The sequence below is a fragment of the Danio rerio genome, chromosome 20, assembly GCF_052040795.2.
Source record: "Danio rerio strain M-AB ecotype USA chromosome 20, GRCz13ab, whole genome shotgun sequence".
NCBI classification, from domain to species: domain Eukaryota; kingdom Metazoa; phylum Chordata; class Actinopteri; order Cypriniformes; family Danionidae; genus Danio; species Danio rerio.
Genome location: NC_141040.1, coordinates 30,848,906 through 30,869,158, shown reverse-complemented (window position 1 = coordinate 30,869,158; position 20,253 = coordinate 30,848,906). Strand labels below are relative to the sequence as shown.

The window sequence follows — 20,253 nt, the reverse complement described above, 5'->3', positions numbered from 1 at the left end:
GACAGGTATCTTAAGTTATAACAGTATTAATGTAATCTGAGAGGTATCTTAAGTTAATTTGTTTAATATAACATACACTGACTTCACATGAAACACCTGCAATCAGGACAGCTATTTTGTACTGCATATAAAAGGTATTGGACACGAAACCCCTGCGAATACGTACAGGTATCTGAATCAAAACGGCTGTTTTCACAATCTGCGCATGATCCGTGACCTATGCAAATTCACAGATAGGCCACGCCCACCCGATGACGTAGTAGCGGTTACGCTGTACTGAAACCCCTGGAAAAAAGTGCCTGCCTCCTCTAGAAGCGAGAACCCCGCAGACCACCTAAGCAAGAGATCCATTACCTCTTTTAAAAAACTCACAGCCGAAATATGACCGTTCAACATCACTGACAACTTGACTCCTCATCAAAAACGATTACTGAACATGTAGTGCAACCGAGAATATCATTCAATGAGTTTTAGCCGACACAAGTTTATAATAGGCTAATACCTCAAGATGTCATGTCATGCACCCAAACTGTAGAATATGAAAACTATCTGAATATGAGCTCAACTAATCTTTAAGCATTAATCATTATGTAAATCACTAATATTTATTCACTTAAATCAACTTGTAGTAAATTACCACACATACAGTTAAAGTCAGAATTATTAGCCCCACCATATTTCTCCCCAATTTCTGTTTAATGTAGATTTTTTTTCAATTCTAAACATAATAGTTTTAAAAGCTCATTTCTAATAACTGATTTATTTTATCTTTTCCATTATGATAGTAAATAATATTTGACTATATATTTTTCAAGACACTTCTATACAGCTTAAAGTGACATTTCAATGCTTAAGTAGGTTAATTAGGTGAACTAGGCAGGGTAATTAGCCAAGTTATTGTATGGTTTGTTCTGACTTAAAAAACTTCTTTTATTCTAGCCAAAATAAAACGAAAAAGACTTTTCAGAAGAAAAAATATTATCAGACATACTGTGAAAATTTCCTTGCTCTGTTAAACATCATTTGGGAAATTAAAAAAAAAAATTCAAAGGGGGGCTAATAAATCTGCCTTTAATTGTATATATTTTATAGCATAAAGTTATTTAAGGTATTTATTTATAATCTCAAGATTAATCTCAAAAATAAATATCAGAATTTTAGGCTTTTTGCTCTGAATGAGGCCTGTAATACTGAAACCTTGCTGTAATGTTCTATATGCATTCATTCTTTTTCTTGTCGGCTTGGTCCCTTTATTAATCCGGGGTCGCCACAGAGGAATGAACCGCCAACTTATCCAGCAAGTTTTTCAGCGGATGTCCTTCCGACCGCAACCCATCTCTGGGACACATCTACACATACACACACTACGGACAATTTAGCCTCCCCAATTGACCTGTACCGCATGTCTTTGGACTGTGGGGGACAGCGGAGCACCCGGAGGAAACCCACGCGAAGGCAGGGAGAACATGCAAACTCCACACAGAAACGCCAACTGAGCCGGTTCGAACCAGTGACCTATATGCACTACAGGTCAAAAGTTTAGGGTCAGTAAGATTTTTTATTGTTTTAAAATAAGCTTCTCCTGCTAACCAAGGGTGCTTTTATTTCATCAATAACTTTATAAAAACTATTAAATTAAAATTGCGAAATGTATTGCCCTATAAAATAACTCTTCAAAAGTAGTTATCGTTTGTTTAATCATTTATTTCATTGATTTTTAAGATGTTGATGTTTCATTCACTCATTGATATTTCATTGATTTTTAATAATAAAGCAGTTATTTAAACATTTAATTTAACATTTCTTTTACATCTAATAAATGCCACCTTGATGAACAGAATATTTCTTTTTAAATATAAACAACCAAACTTTTGATCAATATATATATATTTATAATGTATTGTAATGTGTATATTTATACACACATTTATCGTGTCACACACAATCATGAGGGGGGGGGTCTCTCTACTCAGCCACCAGAGTGCAGCACCCACTTATATTTATATATATATATATATATATATATATATATATATATATATATATATATATATATATATATATATATATATATATATATATATATATATATAAATGTTATAAACAAAAATGTTTCTATTTCTTTTAATAAAACATATATATGTTAAACAAATGTTCTGTAGTAACACTTAAAACTAAATATTTGACTTATTAAGCTGAATGTAATTCTTGTTTTGAAGTAATCAATTAATAAATTATTTGTAAAAAAAAAATCTTTAAACAAGTATAGAAAGCAGCCCTCTGACAAAGTAGAGTCTGTAATAATTTTAGAGTAATTTGTATTTTATTCGACAGTTCGTAATGTGACCAGCAGGTGGTGCTGTAATAAAGAGTCTGATCTTGATCTTCCGGACTTCAATAACATGCTGTTGTGTAAGGAAATGCAGCGGATTTGCAGTTTTTAGCCTTTGAGGCTTTGACGGTCATTAACCCATTCCGACAGTCATAAAATGTGAGATATTTTATACCTTCTTTAGGCTTCTTCGACTACGTTTGAAGTAAACATCTGGTTAATATCAGAAAAGTGTTGTCTGGAAGGCTGTTTATGGTTGATACATTATAATACCCTTGTTTGATAGTAATATGTTGTATAAAAATGATAATCATTTGAAATGCATGGAGTAAATTATAGATGAAGAGCAAGAAGAAATAACTGATGGTGTAAATAAGTACAACCTGATCAAACCTTCTTCCCCAACCAACATAGAAAATCAAATGAATTATTGAGAGGAAAATGACAGGTGAGCATCTCATGCACTCGGTCAGACCAGCTCAACAGGAAAAAAATGCATAGTTTTGCTTTGTATGCAACATCAAATATTATGTAAAGTCATTACATAAAATAGCGTTGATACAGTCAGTAGGCCACATCGGGAAGGTTGTAAATGAATGAACAGGCTAATCATTAAAAATTAAATTAAATTTAAAAAAAAAAATTTTTTTGTATAATTGTAATGAAACAAGACAATTACTTTTTAAAAACTATATATATTTATTTTGTCTTTTTTCTTAAATCATTTTTACAAAAATTACACTATATGAAAACAATATTTTAATATAATTTATAATATATTTTTGTTTATGGTTTGTTTTCCTCCTTTATATAAACTGCAGTGAGGTTGGCCCTACCTCTGCCCACCGAAACCAAAGTCTGAGGGGAAGAAAATGCCATTTTCAATAACTTCTTTAAATCAGCCTATTGTTTGAGAAAGACATAAAAGAGAAAGATGTCTGGGACTCTCTGAGGTCAGCAGATTTGTTCATACATGTTGTTGCATTATTAATGGATCTGTTTGTTAAAAGGAACTTGATCCAAGTGCTGACGGCCTCCAATTCAAATGCTAAACAAGTAGATTGAAAAACAAAGCAAACAACACTTTTGAATTCAGGCTATATGTGATACATCAGGGTACAAAATCACTGAGACATTGCAGTTTATTTGAGGCTGTTTTGCTTTGTATCACGACTTTGAACACTAACTTTTTATTTTAGGTTAGGCCTAAATATTCAAGAAAATATAGTGTATAAAACGTTTTTTTATTATTAATGTTTGTATTTAGGAACACAACAAATAAATAAAGAGTGAATATGTTCAAAATTTGATGACAACGTAAAACACCAGAATGTTTGTCTAATTCAATGAACATGAAGAAAACGGTTGGTGTTTTCCATTACAAATTGGATTTAAAAAAAATAAAAAAAATATATAAAATGTTCTAGTTTATTTTACGAATGTTAAACAGTTGTCAAACAGTAACTTTCGTATTAACTCGTAGGACCAGTGACAGCCGAGTCTCTGCATTGATGCCATGGGCCAGCCTGTACACAAGCCAGTGGCTTTGGGTAATAGCTTTCATCATTCACGCTCTCTGCTGTAAAGCCTATGAGGTAAACTCCTACTTTTAAAATATTTTCATCACATTAAAATACAGAGCAGCCCTTGTACCAGTTTTGCCCTTTATATGTTGCCAAAATGACATAAAAAAGCAGGGGCAGGGTATAGGTATAAAGCGTCTAATATTGCAAAGTATGTCCAAGATCTACAGTTCAAATCAGAATTATTTAAATGTTTTTTTCTAGTTAACATATTTTCCAAATGAAGTTTGACAAAGCAAGGAACTTTTCACAGTATGTCGGATCATATTTTTTTTTCTGGAGAAAGTCTTTGTTTTATTTTAAGTCTTTGTTAAATTTGTTTTATTTTGGCTGGAATAAAAGCAGTTTTAAATTTGTAAAAACCCTTTTAAGGTCAAAATTCTTAGCCCCTTTAAGCAGTATATTTTTTTCAATAGCCTACAGAACAAACCATCGTTATACAATAACTTGCCTAATTACCCTAACCTGCCTAGTTAACCTAATTAACCTAGTTAAACCTTTAAATGTCACTAAGCTGTATAAAAGATCTTGAAAAATATCTAGTCAAATATTATTTACTGTCATCATGAAAAAGATAAAATAAATCAGTTATTAGAAATGAGTTATTAAAACCAATATATTTAGAAATGTGTTGGAAAAAAATCTCTCCGTTAAATAGAAACTTGGGGTGGAATAAACGGGATAATAATTCGGGGGGTTTCATATTTCTGACTTAAACTGTATCTTTGGTATATTTTTCACTGCCTTCTCCATTACAGTCCGTCCTTCTTTTTACCATAAACGTAAGCTTGACTTGCTTTAGATAGTAAATAAACACAGAAATCCTTTCTATTTCCATTTTTCTTTTATTTGACATACTGACCTGCTACAATGTATTGCATAGAATATGACTGCAAAAGAAAATGCTTTATTATTTACAGACCTCATCGAATCTCTGGTCAAAAACAGAGCAACAGGAACAGTTTCTGGGAGAAGGAAAGGTCAATAATAGCAAAACAAACATCTAGCCATGTACTCATTCAAAGTTATATAGGCTCACTACATAGTGTCATTTGCAATTAGGCAAGACAGCGCTTTATGTTCATATTTTCATATTGCACTTGGGACGAAAGTGACATTGAGGTTTCTGATATTACAATTTCATCAGGATAATTAAAATAAAATTTGCTTAAAAATTGCCAAATTAACAAGATGAAGTGATGTTTAAAGCTTGCTATTTTGTGCCGTACAACCAAGCAAATTTGAGGACCATGAGAATAAAACCCGTGCTGCTTACGCTATTCTCTGTGCAACCGGTACATCAAACATACCGTACGTTATTGGAGTAAAGTTGTTCACAAGTTTACAATGTAAATGTAAACCACTTTTCATTGCTGCTCTGTGCATTTCTAAAATCCATGAACAGGCTGAATCATAATGAACATTAGTTTAAAAAAATCTTGGGGTGGATTATCGTGGAACAAAAAGAGAATCAAGCAGCAGGAGACGTTACATTTAAAAGAGGATGAGAATTGCAAAAACCCCTTGATGTATTCAACCTCTTTAACAAAACAAAAAGCTGCCTAAATTACTGCCTGGTCCAAAGAGAAGTGAACACACCATGAAGAAGATCCCATTCGGTTCATAAACAGCACAGATTAAAACCTTTACAAATAATTTCAATGATAAAACATCTCTTGATAATTCTGCATCATCTATGTACACATTATTACTAAGAAGAAGAGGAGGAGGTGAAGTACAAATCACACACTTCAAAAAAACAAATAACACCCTCCTGAAGACCAAAGTCTACAGATCATATTTCACTCTTAAATAAAAGCAATATAATATCTCATGATCTTCAGTCAACAACAACAAAGAAAAAATAACATCCAAACACAACAAAAAGTATAAATACAAATATATATATATACACAAACAACACAAATAAAAAGCAAAAGAAACAAACTGATCAAGCTTACAAAGCTTAAAAAGCTACACACTCATCAGATCCACAGCTCTCAGCATTAAAAGCCGGCTGCTGTTGGAACGCCGAGGGTCTCACCCTTCACTTTCTCTGGTTTCGCAAGCATGTTTTCCTAAAATCTGAGTGTAAACTTCACAAGAGTCTGGCTTTCTGTGTCTTGTGAGGGGAAGAAGGCGGGGCGGGGCATCTGAGAGCCTGAGTTAAAAGGGGAACGAGCAAGTCAGTTTCTACCAAATAACAAAAAGCCCTTCCCTACAGCCCCCTTAGAACTTTGTAATTAGTATTTTAATGTAAAATCATATATTAAATTATACATAAATTATAATTAAATATATATCTCATTGTTATTCAGTTGGAATGTCTAAAAATGAACTCAAATTCAGACTATCAAGTCAGTAAACGTCTGTCTAAAGCAGGGGTGTCCAAACTCGGTCCTGGAGGGCCAGCATCCTACATAGTTTAGCTCTAAATTCATTCAACACTCCTTCCTGGAAGTTTCTAGTAAACCTAAAAACAGCTTGATTAGCTAGTTCAGGTGTGTCTGATTGGGGTTGGAACTAAACTCTGCAGGACATTGGCCCTCCAGGACAGAGTTTGGATATGCCTGGTCTTAGGACACTCCACCATGAGCAAACAGCTTCCACTTGTTATTCTATTCAACATGAAGCAGGCAGAGAGCAAAGCTCCTCCCTTGAATCAAAACGATTGGTCGGGAGGAGCACGGAGCCCCTTGGGCCTTGCTGAGGGCGGGGCTTGTTGAGAGTGCACCAATGCGAGCGTACACACACCAGCTGTTGTCAAACTCTCAATGTAGTGTTCAGCACTAGCAGGGCTCTCCACGTGACAGGAGCTGTTTGCTTTAACTCCCCCCCTTAATCTCGCTCTCTAGTTCTTCCCCTCCCCCTTGTCTCTGCTCTGTCTTCATGCAGAACGCAGCTCGTGGCTCTTTACGAATACAATTGCAGCAACTTGATGTTCAATACAGCTCAAAAATGAACACTCTTAGCATTTTGTGTTTCAGCAGTGTCTAACAACCCAAGTTATTACAGGCCTTAAACTCATGAAAAGTAAGCAGGCGAGACGCAAGCTTGGACATTCAAAATAAACTGTGGTCTTGGGAGAGGCATCCATAGACATCCAACAACAGCATTTTGCAGTGTAGATCAAAATGAAGGACAGTAGAAAGAAGATGTGGACCCACATTTGGGTAATGGCTTTTTTTAGAGGACAGAGAATCGTGCTGAGTGCTCGAAAAGCGGCAAACGACCCATGTGGGGCGTAGAGCAGGAAACCCAGGCAAGTCTATGTGCAGGTCCACAGTGTGCAGTTCATCGTCGGCAGTCTTCATTCTCCATTGTAGGCACTATGTTCATACGAGGGATTCGACGGTGGCTGTGTGTCTGACAATCATGTACGTGAGAAGTAGAAATAGCATTTAATTCCAAGCGTTTCGAAAAAATATATCACTTTTTTTTTTTTTTTTTTACACAAGCGACAGATCATTCTGAAACCAAACGAATCAGAAATGTTGCGGAAAGAACGTTTTTAAATAGAAAGATCGAGAAAAAAGCGTTTCTTCTACAGCTATAGCTTTGGACTGAGTTCTACCACTTGAGGAGAGGCTTTCCCGTTTATAAAACAATCAGCGTTTTTTGTTTTGTTTTTTGAAAGTTACTGGAGAGAAACCATTACAATATAGTTGTAACAATGACAGTCTTTGTATAGAGAAAGAGCTCTTGGTATCTTGAGAGGTAGTGTGAGTGCTGCATGTACATGACATGATCTGATAATCGTAATTACTGACAGTAAATGTAATGCTTCAGAATACAGTGGAGATCACCAAAAAAAGTCATTTAGCTCATCAAAAGCTACGAAGTGTCCATCCCTGTCCACTTTCCTTCAATGCCATCCTCCTTTTAAATACATCTGAGTCCATTATAAATAAGTGTCAATGGTAATACTTTGTTTTTGATTCCAAAGTCCCTGCATATTCATGTCTTGATTTGCTTAAATATGAAGGATGGCAGCGTCAGCTTGACCATCTGAAGAGTCTTAAAAATGTGCATTTATCCTACAGTGAGAGTGTGTCAGGCAGTTTTTCCATTTCTTATATATATTTATATAAATATATCAGTCCTTTGTATAAAAATAGATAAAATATTTGTTTTTTAAAAAAGAAAAACACATCGTATTACTCATTTCCCATAGAAAACATCAAGATGGCTGAACGAGGACACTGTGGTGCGAGCTGGAGCTCAGGAGCGCACCAAGATCTCCATGATGTGGTCCAGGTCGTTGAGGTCTGTGAGACAGAGCTGTAAGCTGCTGTTGGAGCTGCAGCTGGAAAGGCTCTTGAGGCCATCGTCTACCCCGCCGCTTCTCTGTGCAGGAACCGCGAGAACAGAAATGTCAGAGGAGTCATACATGGACGTGTCGATGTCCTCAAAGATGTCATCTAATGGCAAGTCTGTTAAGTAGCTGGTGGAGTTTGTAATCTCAAATGAGCCAAAAAGCAAATCTGACGACTTTGTGTTGTCTTCACCAGCGAGGGATGGCAGAAGAGTCTCATTTTCAGTGCCACCCAACTGGATCTCCTCTTCATCAGCTGTCATAAGGGGAAATGAAGGGGACAGTGCACCGGTTAGAGGTGCAGGACAGTCTAAGGGCACGGGTGGCAGCTCTGGGACGTGGCGTGGGGTCTGGATGTGAGGAAGAGAGGGCCCGAGTACGGCTGGTGGCAAACAGGTTTCCCCCTCCTGTCTCATCTCCTGCTGAATCTGGCGGAGAGTGTTGGCCAGGAGGACCGAACGGTGCAGGCTGGGTTCCGCTCGCCGCTGGCAGCTTTGTAGTTTGTCTAGACACAAGTCCAGCACCAGCTGCCTCTGCTGAGGATATGGCAAGTCCTGGGCTGGGTCTTCACATGTGCTCAGCTTACGCTTTACCCCCCGGCCCAACAGATATCTATAGAGGAAGACAAACAAACAAACAAAAAAAAGTTCAAAAACACAGGACAGAAATATTTCCCTCACTGTTTTAACTAGAGGTGAAATAAAACATCATGTTGCATGAAAGTTGTTTTAACTTTAAGCCTTATCCAACGTTATACTGCTCCCAAAAACAAATAAGAGGCACAGACAGTGTTTATAGCAACACTAAAGTTTATTTGCGACATTGCACAAGCCTCTATATCTCTGAAATGTACAAAACAAATCCAATAAGTGGGTCAGTGACAATGAACAATTAACGGAAGAACATTTGTTTTTAAAAACTTGTTTGAAAACAAACATTGTTCTGTATTTTGCAAGGTTTGGGAGCATCTTTATATCTTTAAAAAGATTTTAATTCCAATGACTTGTGGTTAGTGCCGCACAATACTGGCTAAAATGAGAATCATGATTTTTTTTTGCTTAAAATCAAGATCACGATTTTCTCATGATTCTGTAGATGTTAAATAAAGATTAAAATGAGTAGGCCATTATTATTCTCAAACACATTGTAATACAACAATAATGATATTAGGCCTATGTTTAGGTCTACTGTTGGTTAAAAAACTACATTTTGTGCACGTCCTCGCAGTAGTAAACAGTGCATCAGCTTATATGTGATTTTGTGGCCATGAATACGTCATTACATTAAGAGAGAAATGTCATTTTTGGGTGTATTATACAGTGTGTGACACTTTCGACACCATATGGAGGTGTCCATGATGCTAAGCAATGTATATAAAACAATTGTGAAGACTTGTGCGACCGCCTTTACGCTCCTCTACTGACCTTGAAAATATAAGTGGCTAATCGTAGAAAAGTAGAATTAAGATTGTGTGTAGGGTTGAATCGAGATTGTGATCTTTTTTCGATTAATCGTGCAGCCCCATATGTGGTGTAATCAAGTAATTAGTAATTATACATGTACATCATATGCTTGAATAGTTGCTCAACTAAAAAAAAACTGTAAATTATTAACCATTCAAAAAAGCAATTTTTAAAAAGAGGTTTTTAAATATACATTTTTTTTTAAAAGAAAGTTGTTCAAGGAAAAAAGTTTTTGTAAAGTCATACCACAACATTTTGAAACCAAAACAAAAAAAACATGCCTTTTGATAAACTGGGCACAATGATCTGATATTTAAAGACCATGCATGGGCTGGATCACTTGAATATTAAGCTGTTTCATGCAAAACCCAACGTGTGGTTTGCTCCATTTATTACCTTACCATGCAATAAACCAACTGTGAATAAAACTGCACAGTGACTGTCATCCATGCACAGACGATTGCTGCACTCTATTCTTGACGATCACTTTCGCCTTGAAAGTTATCTGATACATGACTGATAACGTGGAGCTTTAACCTGACACAGCTCTTTCTCCCCCTCCCAGAGCGGGGCTTCCTGAGCGGTGGATGCATTAGCTGAAGCTCCTCCTGCTTGCGACTGCAGTACACTTGAGAATAAGCTCATGCTTCATTAGCGCTCCCTTCACACAGCGGAGGAGGATATGCAGCACAAGAGCACAATGCTTATCGCTGCAGCTCTCCACAGCCTTCCATCATATGCGTGACAAGTCTGATACTCTTAAAAAAAAAAAAGTTCCCCCCTAAAAAAATATTGACATCAAGGAACCATTTTAGACGGGTTTACAGATTCATCAAAATGAACATGAAATCAAAGCAGATCATTCTTATTTTATTATGAGGGATTGCAGTATTTTAAATAAAATTATATGCACTTTTTTGTGCCGTCGCATTCTCTCCCCTTGCAATGACATTTCATCTTTTCTCTCATGACTAACTAAAAAAGGTACATAATTGTTTAAGAAGTTGTTTTGCAACTTGTACTACTAATACTGTTAAAACTTTTTATATCGCAAAGAACATTTCATAATCGGTTTATAAATAAGTTTTCTGGCATAAAATAAAAAACGTAAAAGGCTTAAAAATGAACTTTTTTTCACTGTTTAGGCAGTTTTATAATCATTGTAATAATAGTATCCATGCTAACTTTTGTGACAGACACTTTAATAGATAAAAAAATTAAATGAATTGGAACACTTCAAACTTACCAATACAAGTGTATTGACAAAGCATTTACATTTGTACATAAGCTGTTTTTAAGGTACGTATTGCAGTGAAACAGTATTCCTAAATAGTATTCGTTGTGGATTACTGCTCCTCCTAATAATTATTAATATCAATTAGTATAATACATAAACATTTTTATATTTAGGGAAATTACATTTTATTTTGTGGGTAAAAAGATGAAATCTTTTGTTCAATGACATTAATCTAGTCTAGTTATGCATTGCAAAAACTTCTAGAATTACTAAATCTGCAAAATGAATTTCTGAATTTCATTTCATTTACTGCAATACTAATGTTTATTTAGAAGAAATTATTTCAAATACAGACAAGTGGTGAACACTAATAGAGATCAGAGAAAAAGCAAAACCACTCACACTTTCTATATGCTTTTAGACTGCTTTGTAAGCAACAATAGGACACACAACAGATTCTGTTCTTCTTTTTGGCACGTGGTTGTTTGTCACAAGAAGACAACACTGTTTATTTGAGCTCAGGGTGACTATGGCTTATTATTATATTTATTATAACTATGTAATGTCTCGGCTGTGTATTTAAAAATGGCATGATGTCCTCACTGCAGCCTATAGCACTATGAAATGCTGAATCAGGTCCAACACATAGCGGACATTGTAACGCCCACTTGAGTAAGGCCCATGCTGCTCTGATAGTTGGGTTTAGGGTTTGGGTAGGCGTAATTTAATTGTAAGATTTGGCTAATAACACAAGTATTGGGTAATTTAGTAATTAAAGAGCTCCTTTTATGGGTTTTGGAAAACATCTAGCTGAGGTTTAAATCTGATATTACACAGCGTTTAAAACTATTGATTTAAAAAAAAAAAAAAAAACTTTAAAAAAGTTGATTTGTCTTGGGTTAAAATCTTGTGCCTTTTTGCATCAATGGTGTTGCAAAACATTGCCAAATATGAGGCCTTCAATAACTAGCAGAATGCATGGGATGGGATTGATCATCCACTAAACACTTATTACTGTGAGATGGCTATGCGGCTGTGGGGAATAAATGGTTAAAGTTCAATTTTACAACAATATCACTGTCTAGCCAACCTTGTGCTGTTTTTGTTCCTTTTATTTTTCAGATTTTCACCCCCAAACTCAAAATATGACTTTTATAATGCATAATAGAGGCTATTTAAAATGCTAAATTAGCATTTCTAGCAACAACCGCTTGTGAGCAAGTCCACTACATATCGAACCTGGTCTAGTATACAGGCTGCAGTGAGTACACATAAAAAAAAACGGCACTTTATTGCTTTTCGTTCTCCTGTTTTGTTGAACACAATGGACATGATTTTCTGTGATCCAGTAGCATTTGGCTGTGAGTCTAGCTCCAGACTTTGAAACCATTTTAAAGGGTCATGAAACCCCCTCGTTTCAGCAGGGTGTTTTCACACCTCTACTTTGGAAAAAGTCAGAAAAGTGGGCGTGTCCAGCTCTGTTTAGGGGGGAGTGTCGGAGGAAGAAAAGTGGGATGGTGTGGGAGTGTCTATTTGGGCACGCGCGAGTTTCAGAGTCAAAATTCACACACACAGGAGAAAGTGATGGTGTTTAACCTACATGGACACCTGTAGTCGAATTATTTGCTAAATTATTAAATGGTGGACTTTAACTGCAGTTTGGCTCTTTCATTCAGGAAATTCATTCATGCCCCTCGCGACAAACGAGATATTTGATTTGAGGATCTGCTCTAAGCGTGTATTTTTCATGCAATGTTTGATACCGCACGGCGAATAAAAGAAAGAAAAACTCAGCATTCCCGGAAACTTAGATGCACATGGCAGGTAGTGTCAGAAAGCCGCGTGTGTTATTCCGGTCACTAAATGCTTTAAAAACCCTACACGAGGTTAAAGTTTGGTTGTGGTGCTAACATGTTTACCCTCGGTGCAATAGTTTGTTAGATACGAACAAACTGAATAAACAAGGAGCACTGGTCGCTCACTTACCAAATCTGTAGAGACAGGACAATCAACAACAACTAGAGCCGCGTCTTTATGAAGAGAAGACTACAAGCGAATCCGGATCTCAGCGTTTGCAGATGAGAACAGCTCTCAGGTAAACATTGTTCCTCCTTAGACACGTAAGTTATTGTTGTTGAGCGTCGCGTACACTGTTAATCCACACGTGACTCTGAGCTCTCACAGAGAGAAAATGAAAACGAAACTTAACTGCAGCAAACTATAAAAGCAACACTTCACGCTAGTTTTGCCAAAACAATGTGGCGTCTCTGCCGTCTAAACACTGTGACCGTAATGAATATTAATGAAGTTGCACAATAGAGCGCGCTGATTGGTTTGAACCAAGCCTTACTCATGCATTAATGCATCACACTGTAACAAGTAATAAGACACACTCTGGCACAGACACCCAGTCTGCACGCTGGAATACAACGCTATTATGTCATGATCGTGACGCAGCTTCAAAAATTCGTTTCAAACCGGAAGTATGAATTTGCTTGAAATAACGCAAAAACAACCAATTTACACTTTTTAGTGAAATATATGTGTCCTAATAGTGTTTTTAGCTGTGTGGGACACATATACGACTGTCAAAAGCTCAAAAAATGTGTTTTGGTGTTTCGTGACCCTTTAAGGTGCTGGGCACCCTTTGGGAGGGGTACTCAAATGTGGTATGGTACGGTTTAGTTTTTGTTAACTTTAAGCAGTGGAAACAGACAAAAAAAATCCACCGAACCGTTCCACTTATTGGAAACTTTTTATTTTGCATTTTAACTCATTTGAAAAAATCTTCTTGAAACAATTGATGCCAAAAAAAAATATTTTGCAGTGTGACTGCCATGACTAGTAATTTCTACAATTAAACAAGAGAAATTTCTGAAAACTGAAAAAGGAAAGTGGGTGACACAGTGGCTCGGTGGTTAGCACCATCACAACGTCCCGGTTGGGTCAGTTGGCATTTCTGTGTGGAGTTTACATGTTCTCCCCGTGTTGGACCTGGGTGACCTCTGGGTGCTCTGGTTTACCCCACAAGTCCAAGTGTGGTAGAAGTAATTGAATAAACTAAATTGGCCATAGTGCATGTGTGTGAATGAGTGTGTGTACATGGATAATTCCCAGTACTGGGTTGCACCTGCAAGGGCATCCACTATGTAAAACATTTGCTGGATAAGTTGGCGGTTCATTCTGCTGTGGCAACCCCAGATGAATAAAGGGACTTACCCAAAAAGAAAATGAATGAATGAAAAAAGAAAGGCTATTAAAGATGTGTAATCCCACAATCAAAGCTCAATATTCCTCAAACCTCAAGTTTTGTTTAGGCCTCGCATTTATGTACAAACAAGAGCAAAAATGTGGCTTGTGGACACATGATTTGAATCCCGACTATAACTGCTCTGACAGCTAGCTGTCTCAGATCTGGAGGGCTGGAGTGAAAAGTGCTGTAAATATGAGACTGTCTATTCACCTCTGCACTTTCTATGGTGTACGCTCCCCCTCCCCATCATCCATCTCACCAAACGAATGCAGAAATCCCCTGCAGGTCTGGTCACTGACTGCTCTTCTCTACTACAGAAGCCAAGAAGTAACTCTTGTGTTCACAAGTAAAACGGATGCGTTTCATTGCATAGTCTCCATCCCACCATGTAGACTATAGTTTAGGTTATTGATAGCACAGCCAGTAATGAACCTTGAAAACGGCTTGAATGAAAAAAGCAAGGAAGAGCATATTTGTGACACCATTTGTGTCAAAAGTGTTTTAAATGATCACTTTCAATGCCAGCAAACAGCATGAATGTGTGCGCGCGCATGCATGGGCTGCAGCGCTCAAGTGTGTCACGGTGGGGCTACCGGTTATATAACCATCTACGCTAGCAGAGCACCGAAGGCTCGCTCCTGCTCAGCCCAATAGGTGCCTTTCCCACAAAGCAGTCACAAGGCTTCAAAAGGGACATTTTGTATTCCTGCAGATTTCACAGCTGAATTCCAGCAGGAGTAGACGTAGGCTTGGAAGAGGGTCTGCAGCCTGTCTCTGTCAGCAACAGAAAGCTATAAATGGAAAGCGAGCAAGCAAGACACCATGGAAAAAAACTAAATTATCCAGAAGAATATGATGTGGAAGACTTCATATCCAGTCCAAGTTCAATCAAGTGTTAAAGCCTGAGATAAAGCTCATAGTGGCTGAATCTTTAGCATCAGTATTAGATTTCTAAAGACAAGCTGAACAACTTGGAATGTGACTTGGTCTCTATAAAGTATCGCAGCTTTAAAGCAACAAGGCATGATTTAAATTGGGCCCCTCTGGTTAGACTGGCCTCTGTGGTCTGCTTGCCATGGCAACAGCGGTGGATGAGAGGCTGGCGCATGAGTGGCACAGAGTCTGCAGCTCAAAGACAATAAGCACAACTATGGAGACGACCATCAAAGTGGGAGAACACAATAGGAACCATAGAAGAGGCAGCATTGCAGTCGAGTATGCTGCGTTGCATCAGTTCATGTCTGCACTCATACTTGATGGTACTTCAGGTTTTTTATTTATTTATTTTTTTTACCTAGTGGTAACACAGAAGTGAGGCCCGCCATGGAAAGTCCCACCATGGGAATACAACACAAAGCGGAGATCAACCAATGCTGTTTTTTAATGCTGTTTTTATGAATAGATTGTAATTAATTTCTGCCTAAAACTAGATGTTAGTTATTTACTAAATAAAAAAATGACACTTTGAAAAAACAGCATCTTTGGATATATTTTCTGCTGGAGATAATGTTGTCCTTAAAAACGTAAAAAAAATAAATTAATAAAAATAAAATCTTACATATACCACAGGAACGGTACAACAAAAATGTTGACGGTTTTTAAGCTTCGACATTTCCAAACTGCAGCATCCCTTGAAAACAATTATTGTCCCATCACTAATTGGAAATGTACTGACTAATTCTGTTAATAACAAACTTTGCTTCACTTTTATAATGATTTTGACTTAAAAATTACGACACTGCTAATTTTTTAATCCCTGGACTCTCTGGAATGTCAAGTTAATATTCATAATTCTTGTGCAAAACACCACCTGGCCATATGCATCTTTTGTGATCACTTTACCTGACTTAATTTTGCTTTAGAATTTTAAAACATCTTCCTTTGTGTTCAAATTTCTTTATTTTTTTTTATTTCTTGACATTATCTAATTAGTACTAGACATGGGCTGGTATAAGATTCTCGTGGTATAATAACCTTGGATAAACACATCACGGTTCACAGTTTTGTGATTACTGCTTTAAAATATGTTTTTTTTTAATGTTTGTGTAAAAAACGAAAAACTTTTTTCCCCCATGAACACAATAAATGTTTCTAAAATATATATATATAAAGTATTTCAGAGCAGTGAACATGTCAGGCTAAATAACTCAAATAAATCATTGAATTCTGCTATCTTTATTAGTTTTAAAAACACAGATTTCTTTACAATTTAAAACAGCATCAATGGATATCTTTTCTGCTGAAGATTCTGTCGTTTAAAAAAACAAAACAAATTAAATTTTTAAAAAATATCGTAGGAATAGTATAGCAGAAAATGTGCCGTTTTAAAACCTTGACTTTTCCTAACTGCAGTATACCTTTAAACTGTTATCGTCCCATGACTAATTAGCACAATTATTAAGATTAAATTTAAAAGGGCTGACCACATCAAGCTAGCTTTTATTTTTATTTTCTCATGAAATTATGGCTGAAGATCTAAGTGTCAGTAAGAAGTATGTTGCTGCCTTCATTTTACAGCAACATACCAAAGCATAAATGAATAGCAGCCTTGTGTCACACAAAGAGCTTTCAAGTTTCACTAAAGGTAAAGATAAGGACTTCATATTTTATCACTCTGTGGTTAGTACCTAAATAAATAAATGAAACAGAAGACTGAAAAGTGACAGAGACGACATTGAATTGGTCTCTAGTCACACTCTATGCCCAAAAGAAGATAAGAGTTGCTTTAACTCATATACTGACCTAAGCTATGAAAAGTCCTTGTATGAGAGTAAACATAACTGACATGGTTGAGTCCCTTTTCCATCTAAACATCTTTCCTCTAAGTCTGACCAAAATTGCCATCACAATGAAGACAACAGCAGGAAAATTATGCGAGAAAGAAATATGGTGTGTAGACCATTTTGAGGGATGTAAACAAAACCAGCGATCCCAACGTATTTCCTTTTTATCATTTTTAATATTTCTATAGCTTTCGAGAATCCAAAAGGAGCTAAATATTGATAAATAATGTTATGATAGCTGTTTTAGCATTAGGTTTTGATTGAATTTCACCATGTTACTATTATATAATTATTTGTTTAACAACAAGCAGGAAATGTGCATGGCCACACTGAAATGGGTCTATATGAGCAAAAGAAAACAGAAGCACCAGGAAAAGTTAGTCAACAAGAAAAAACGGGAGGAGAAAGATTGATGAGGAGTGTATGAAAGCAAACAGTGGATTGACTGCAAGTAGGAGGGAGGGAGTAGGTGGCAAATGCCATTGACTAGCTGACTAAGTCTTGAATAATGAAGCATTGGGTAGTCCAGCCGGATGTCTTACTTTGGGCAGCTTTGTAACTGGGCGGCTCCAACAGAGTAACGAAGTGACTCAGGCCAGGGTGTTAGTCACGCTGACAGACGTGAACACACTCTTGTGTAGTTATTTGTCTCATCAGTAGTGCAAGTCTTTGAGTCAGTTGGGAAACTTCACTTTACTCAAATTTCAGAGATTTTGTTTGGGTAAATGTATCTGAAAAACTTGCAGAAAACTCTTGTGCAATGGTCAAAAAATAAGTTCCTTACAAAAAAATTGAATGCTAAAGTGAAAAGATCTGAACCTTTTAACAAGGCATTTGCTTTACGAAAACAAAAAAAAAAACTGACCGCTTTTGAAGTTTCTTGGTTAACTAAAAGCTTCAACAACTCAGAAACACCAGAAGGATAGATTTGTGCACAATGACTTGCTCGCAGTGTTTCTGCAACATATAGCATGGCTCAAGCACTCAAATACATATTACAAACTAGCAAAGTTTGCTGGAAAACATTAGTGGCAGCTATTAATCTACACTTTATTTTTCTTTGTAATATCATTAGGCAAACAATTCAACCTTTTATCATTTCTGATACTACACATGCTGGTTTATTTTTCTGTAAACTACACACTAGGTGTCGATAAAAACTGCTTAAACTGAAACCACACTTAAGTTTATGTTTTGCATTTAAAACTACGATTAAAAAAGTAACTATTACAAGGTTTGTGCATAATTACACATCCTTCAGTAAGAAACTTAAGTAAAACTGAAAGCTCTTTAAGTGCATTCGGACACTTTCGAATTCCGCTATTTCTTGCTTAGTAACAGTTTAAGGAAATGCATTTGATCCAAATTTTATTGTATTATATTCAATAAAAAAGTGTTATAAACTGTCGCATTTCGAGTGAACGTTAGTCGAGTCCAAACATCAGTGTAGAAAATCGACCCGTTACGCAACCGAGACCACGCACGACCCACCGGGAAAACTCGAGGTGCTAAAGTTTTATTTGTTCAAGCATGGTGATCTTAATACTAAAACTAGTATGAATCACTTTGCTAGCAGTTGTTATGAAGAAACTAACGAGGACGGCGACACAAGCTCAAGTATCACCAACGTAAACTCGAGTTGTTACGTAAAACGGTACAGTGCTGAACAGCGCTAAGATAACGTTATACAATTATTTAAACGATACCCAGACGAATGCATACTACTATCGACTCTTTAAATATCATCCGGTAAACAGTTTCAGGTTAAAAAGACTTTACCTTGACGAGGAAAGGGCACCATCTCGTCCGCCGGGCTCAACTTCCTTCTTCACAACAGCGGACTCCACATCCAGTCGACACATAGAGACGGTGGGGATTCCTTTTTTTCTTTTCATGGACGCCTCGAACGCTGTGATATCCCTTTGACCCATACCATTATGTTTGGCTCTACCAGTTGCTTTGTTGTTTAGCGTTTATTACTACCAACTACTCTGGCAAAACGTGAGCGCTCGCCGCTAGCTTCCGCGGCTAAGCTCGCAGAGATGCGCAATGAATTAGCCAGTTAGCCAGTTCGTACTTGGTAAAGTACGGTCTCTCTCTGTATGCAACTACGAAATTAATTTACTCAGGATCCTCGAATGACGGCTACATTCTCTTGACTGATAAGACATGCGATTGTTTAAACCGGTCACTGAACTCCGTGTTGAGCTTCTAGTCCAAAGTCTTAACATTATTTTACGCAAAACTACGCGACGGATCGCGTCTCAACCGCCGACACGAGCTGAACTGTCGCTACACTGTAGAATGAACGGGAAAGATCTCAGCTGATTGACGGTCGTCAGGTGGGATTGTTGTGATTGGTCGAACTCGTTCTCAGACCCGCCTAGTAACTGCTCCTGATTGGTGGAAGCGTGTTCTGCCCCCGCCTCTCCAGTCCATCAGATTCGTCCCTTCAACATGCCCACAGACCTAAAACGTGACCGTTTGGATCGCCGGATAAGGGACTTGGGCACACTGTAATGGCACGTTTGTATTTTTTTTTTGTTTTTTTTAGACAAGCAGACCACAATAATTTCCCTTCTGATTAGAGGAAAGCTAAACTATATATCTGAATAATATACATTTATATTTATTAAACAATTTCCCAAAAATGATGCTTTGCAAAGTTGATCTTTGTTGAGTCTAATACATTATTACAACGCCTTCTTGCAACTATGTGGGTTGGAGAATACACACTTTCTGATATATAACCTAATAATATCTGCGCGCGAGCGGAGGGATTTAAACATTGACGTTCACTGAGTCACATCTGCTGACGTCACGTGCGCGAGAACGCAGTATGTACAGGATAAAACCGTGACGTTGATCTGAATCGTGGATGATTTACTGTACGTTTACTCGCTTAGATGCGAAGGCATGGTTGACAATATTTTTCTTGCCCTTGAACGGACCGAGTACCCTCGCTATTTTTTGCTGTACTTTACTCTTTAATGATTAAAGACCTAAAGCTAATAGATTAAAGTAGCCATACAGTAAGAACTTATCAATAAGTTCTCTGAATGTTCTCAGATCTTTGTATTATTTTTAAGTGCAAATGTTGTTCAAGTGCAAACATTTCCTAAATTTAGATAGCAAAACGTTAGCAAAATCAAAATTATGACTTAAAGGCATGAACTCTATAACCTTTTTCCCAATTCCTCAGGAAACATGATCAGTTGTTTTAATTTTACACATAAAAGTATCTTGATTTTTAACAATTTATATATTTGTGTCAGAAAGACTTTTCT

The 20,253-nt window shown here is 36.9% G+C and overlaps 1 protein-coding gene across 1 annotated transcript; it reads right to left on the bottom strand.

Annotated features, from left to right (window-relative positions):
- Positions 1–7,541: 7,541 nt before the first annotated feature.
- si:dkey-177p2.6 lies at positions 7,542–19,203 on the bottom strand. Its single transcript, NM_001075116.2, is given in 2 exon segments — positions 7,542–8,842; positions 18,746–19,203. Coding segments are annotated over 2 exon segments (858 nt in total). The 5' UTR covers positions 18,898–19,203; the 3' UTR covers positions 7,542–8,136.
- Between the last annotated feature and the right edge of the window lie 1,050 nt (positions 19,204–20,253).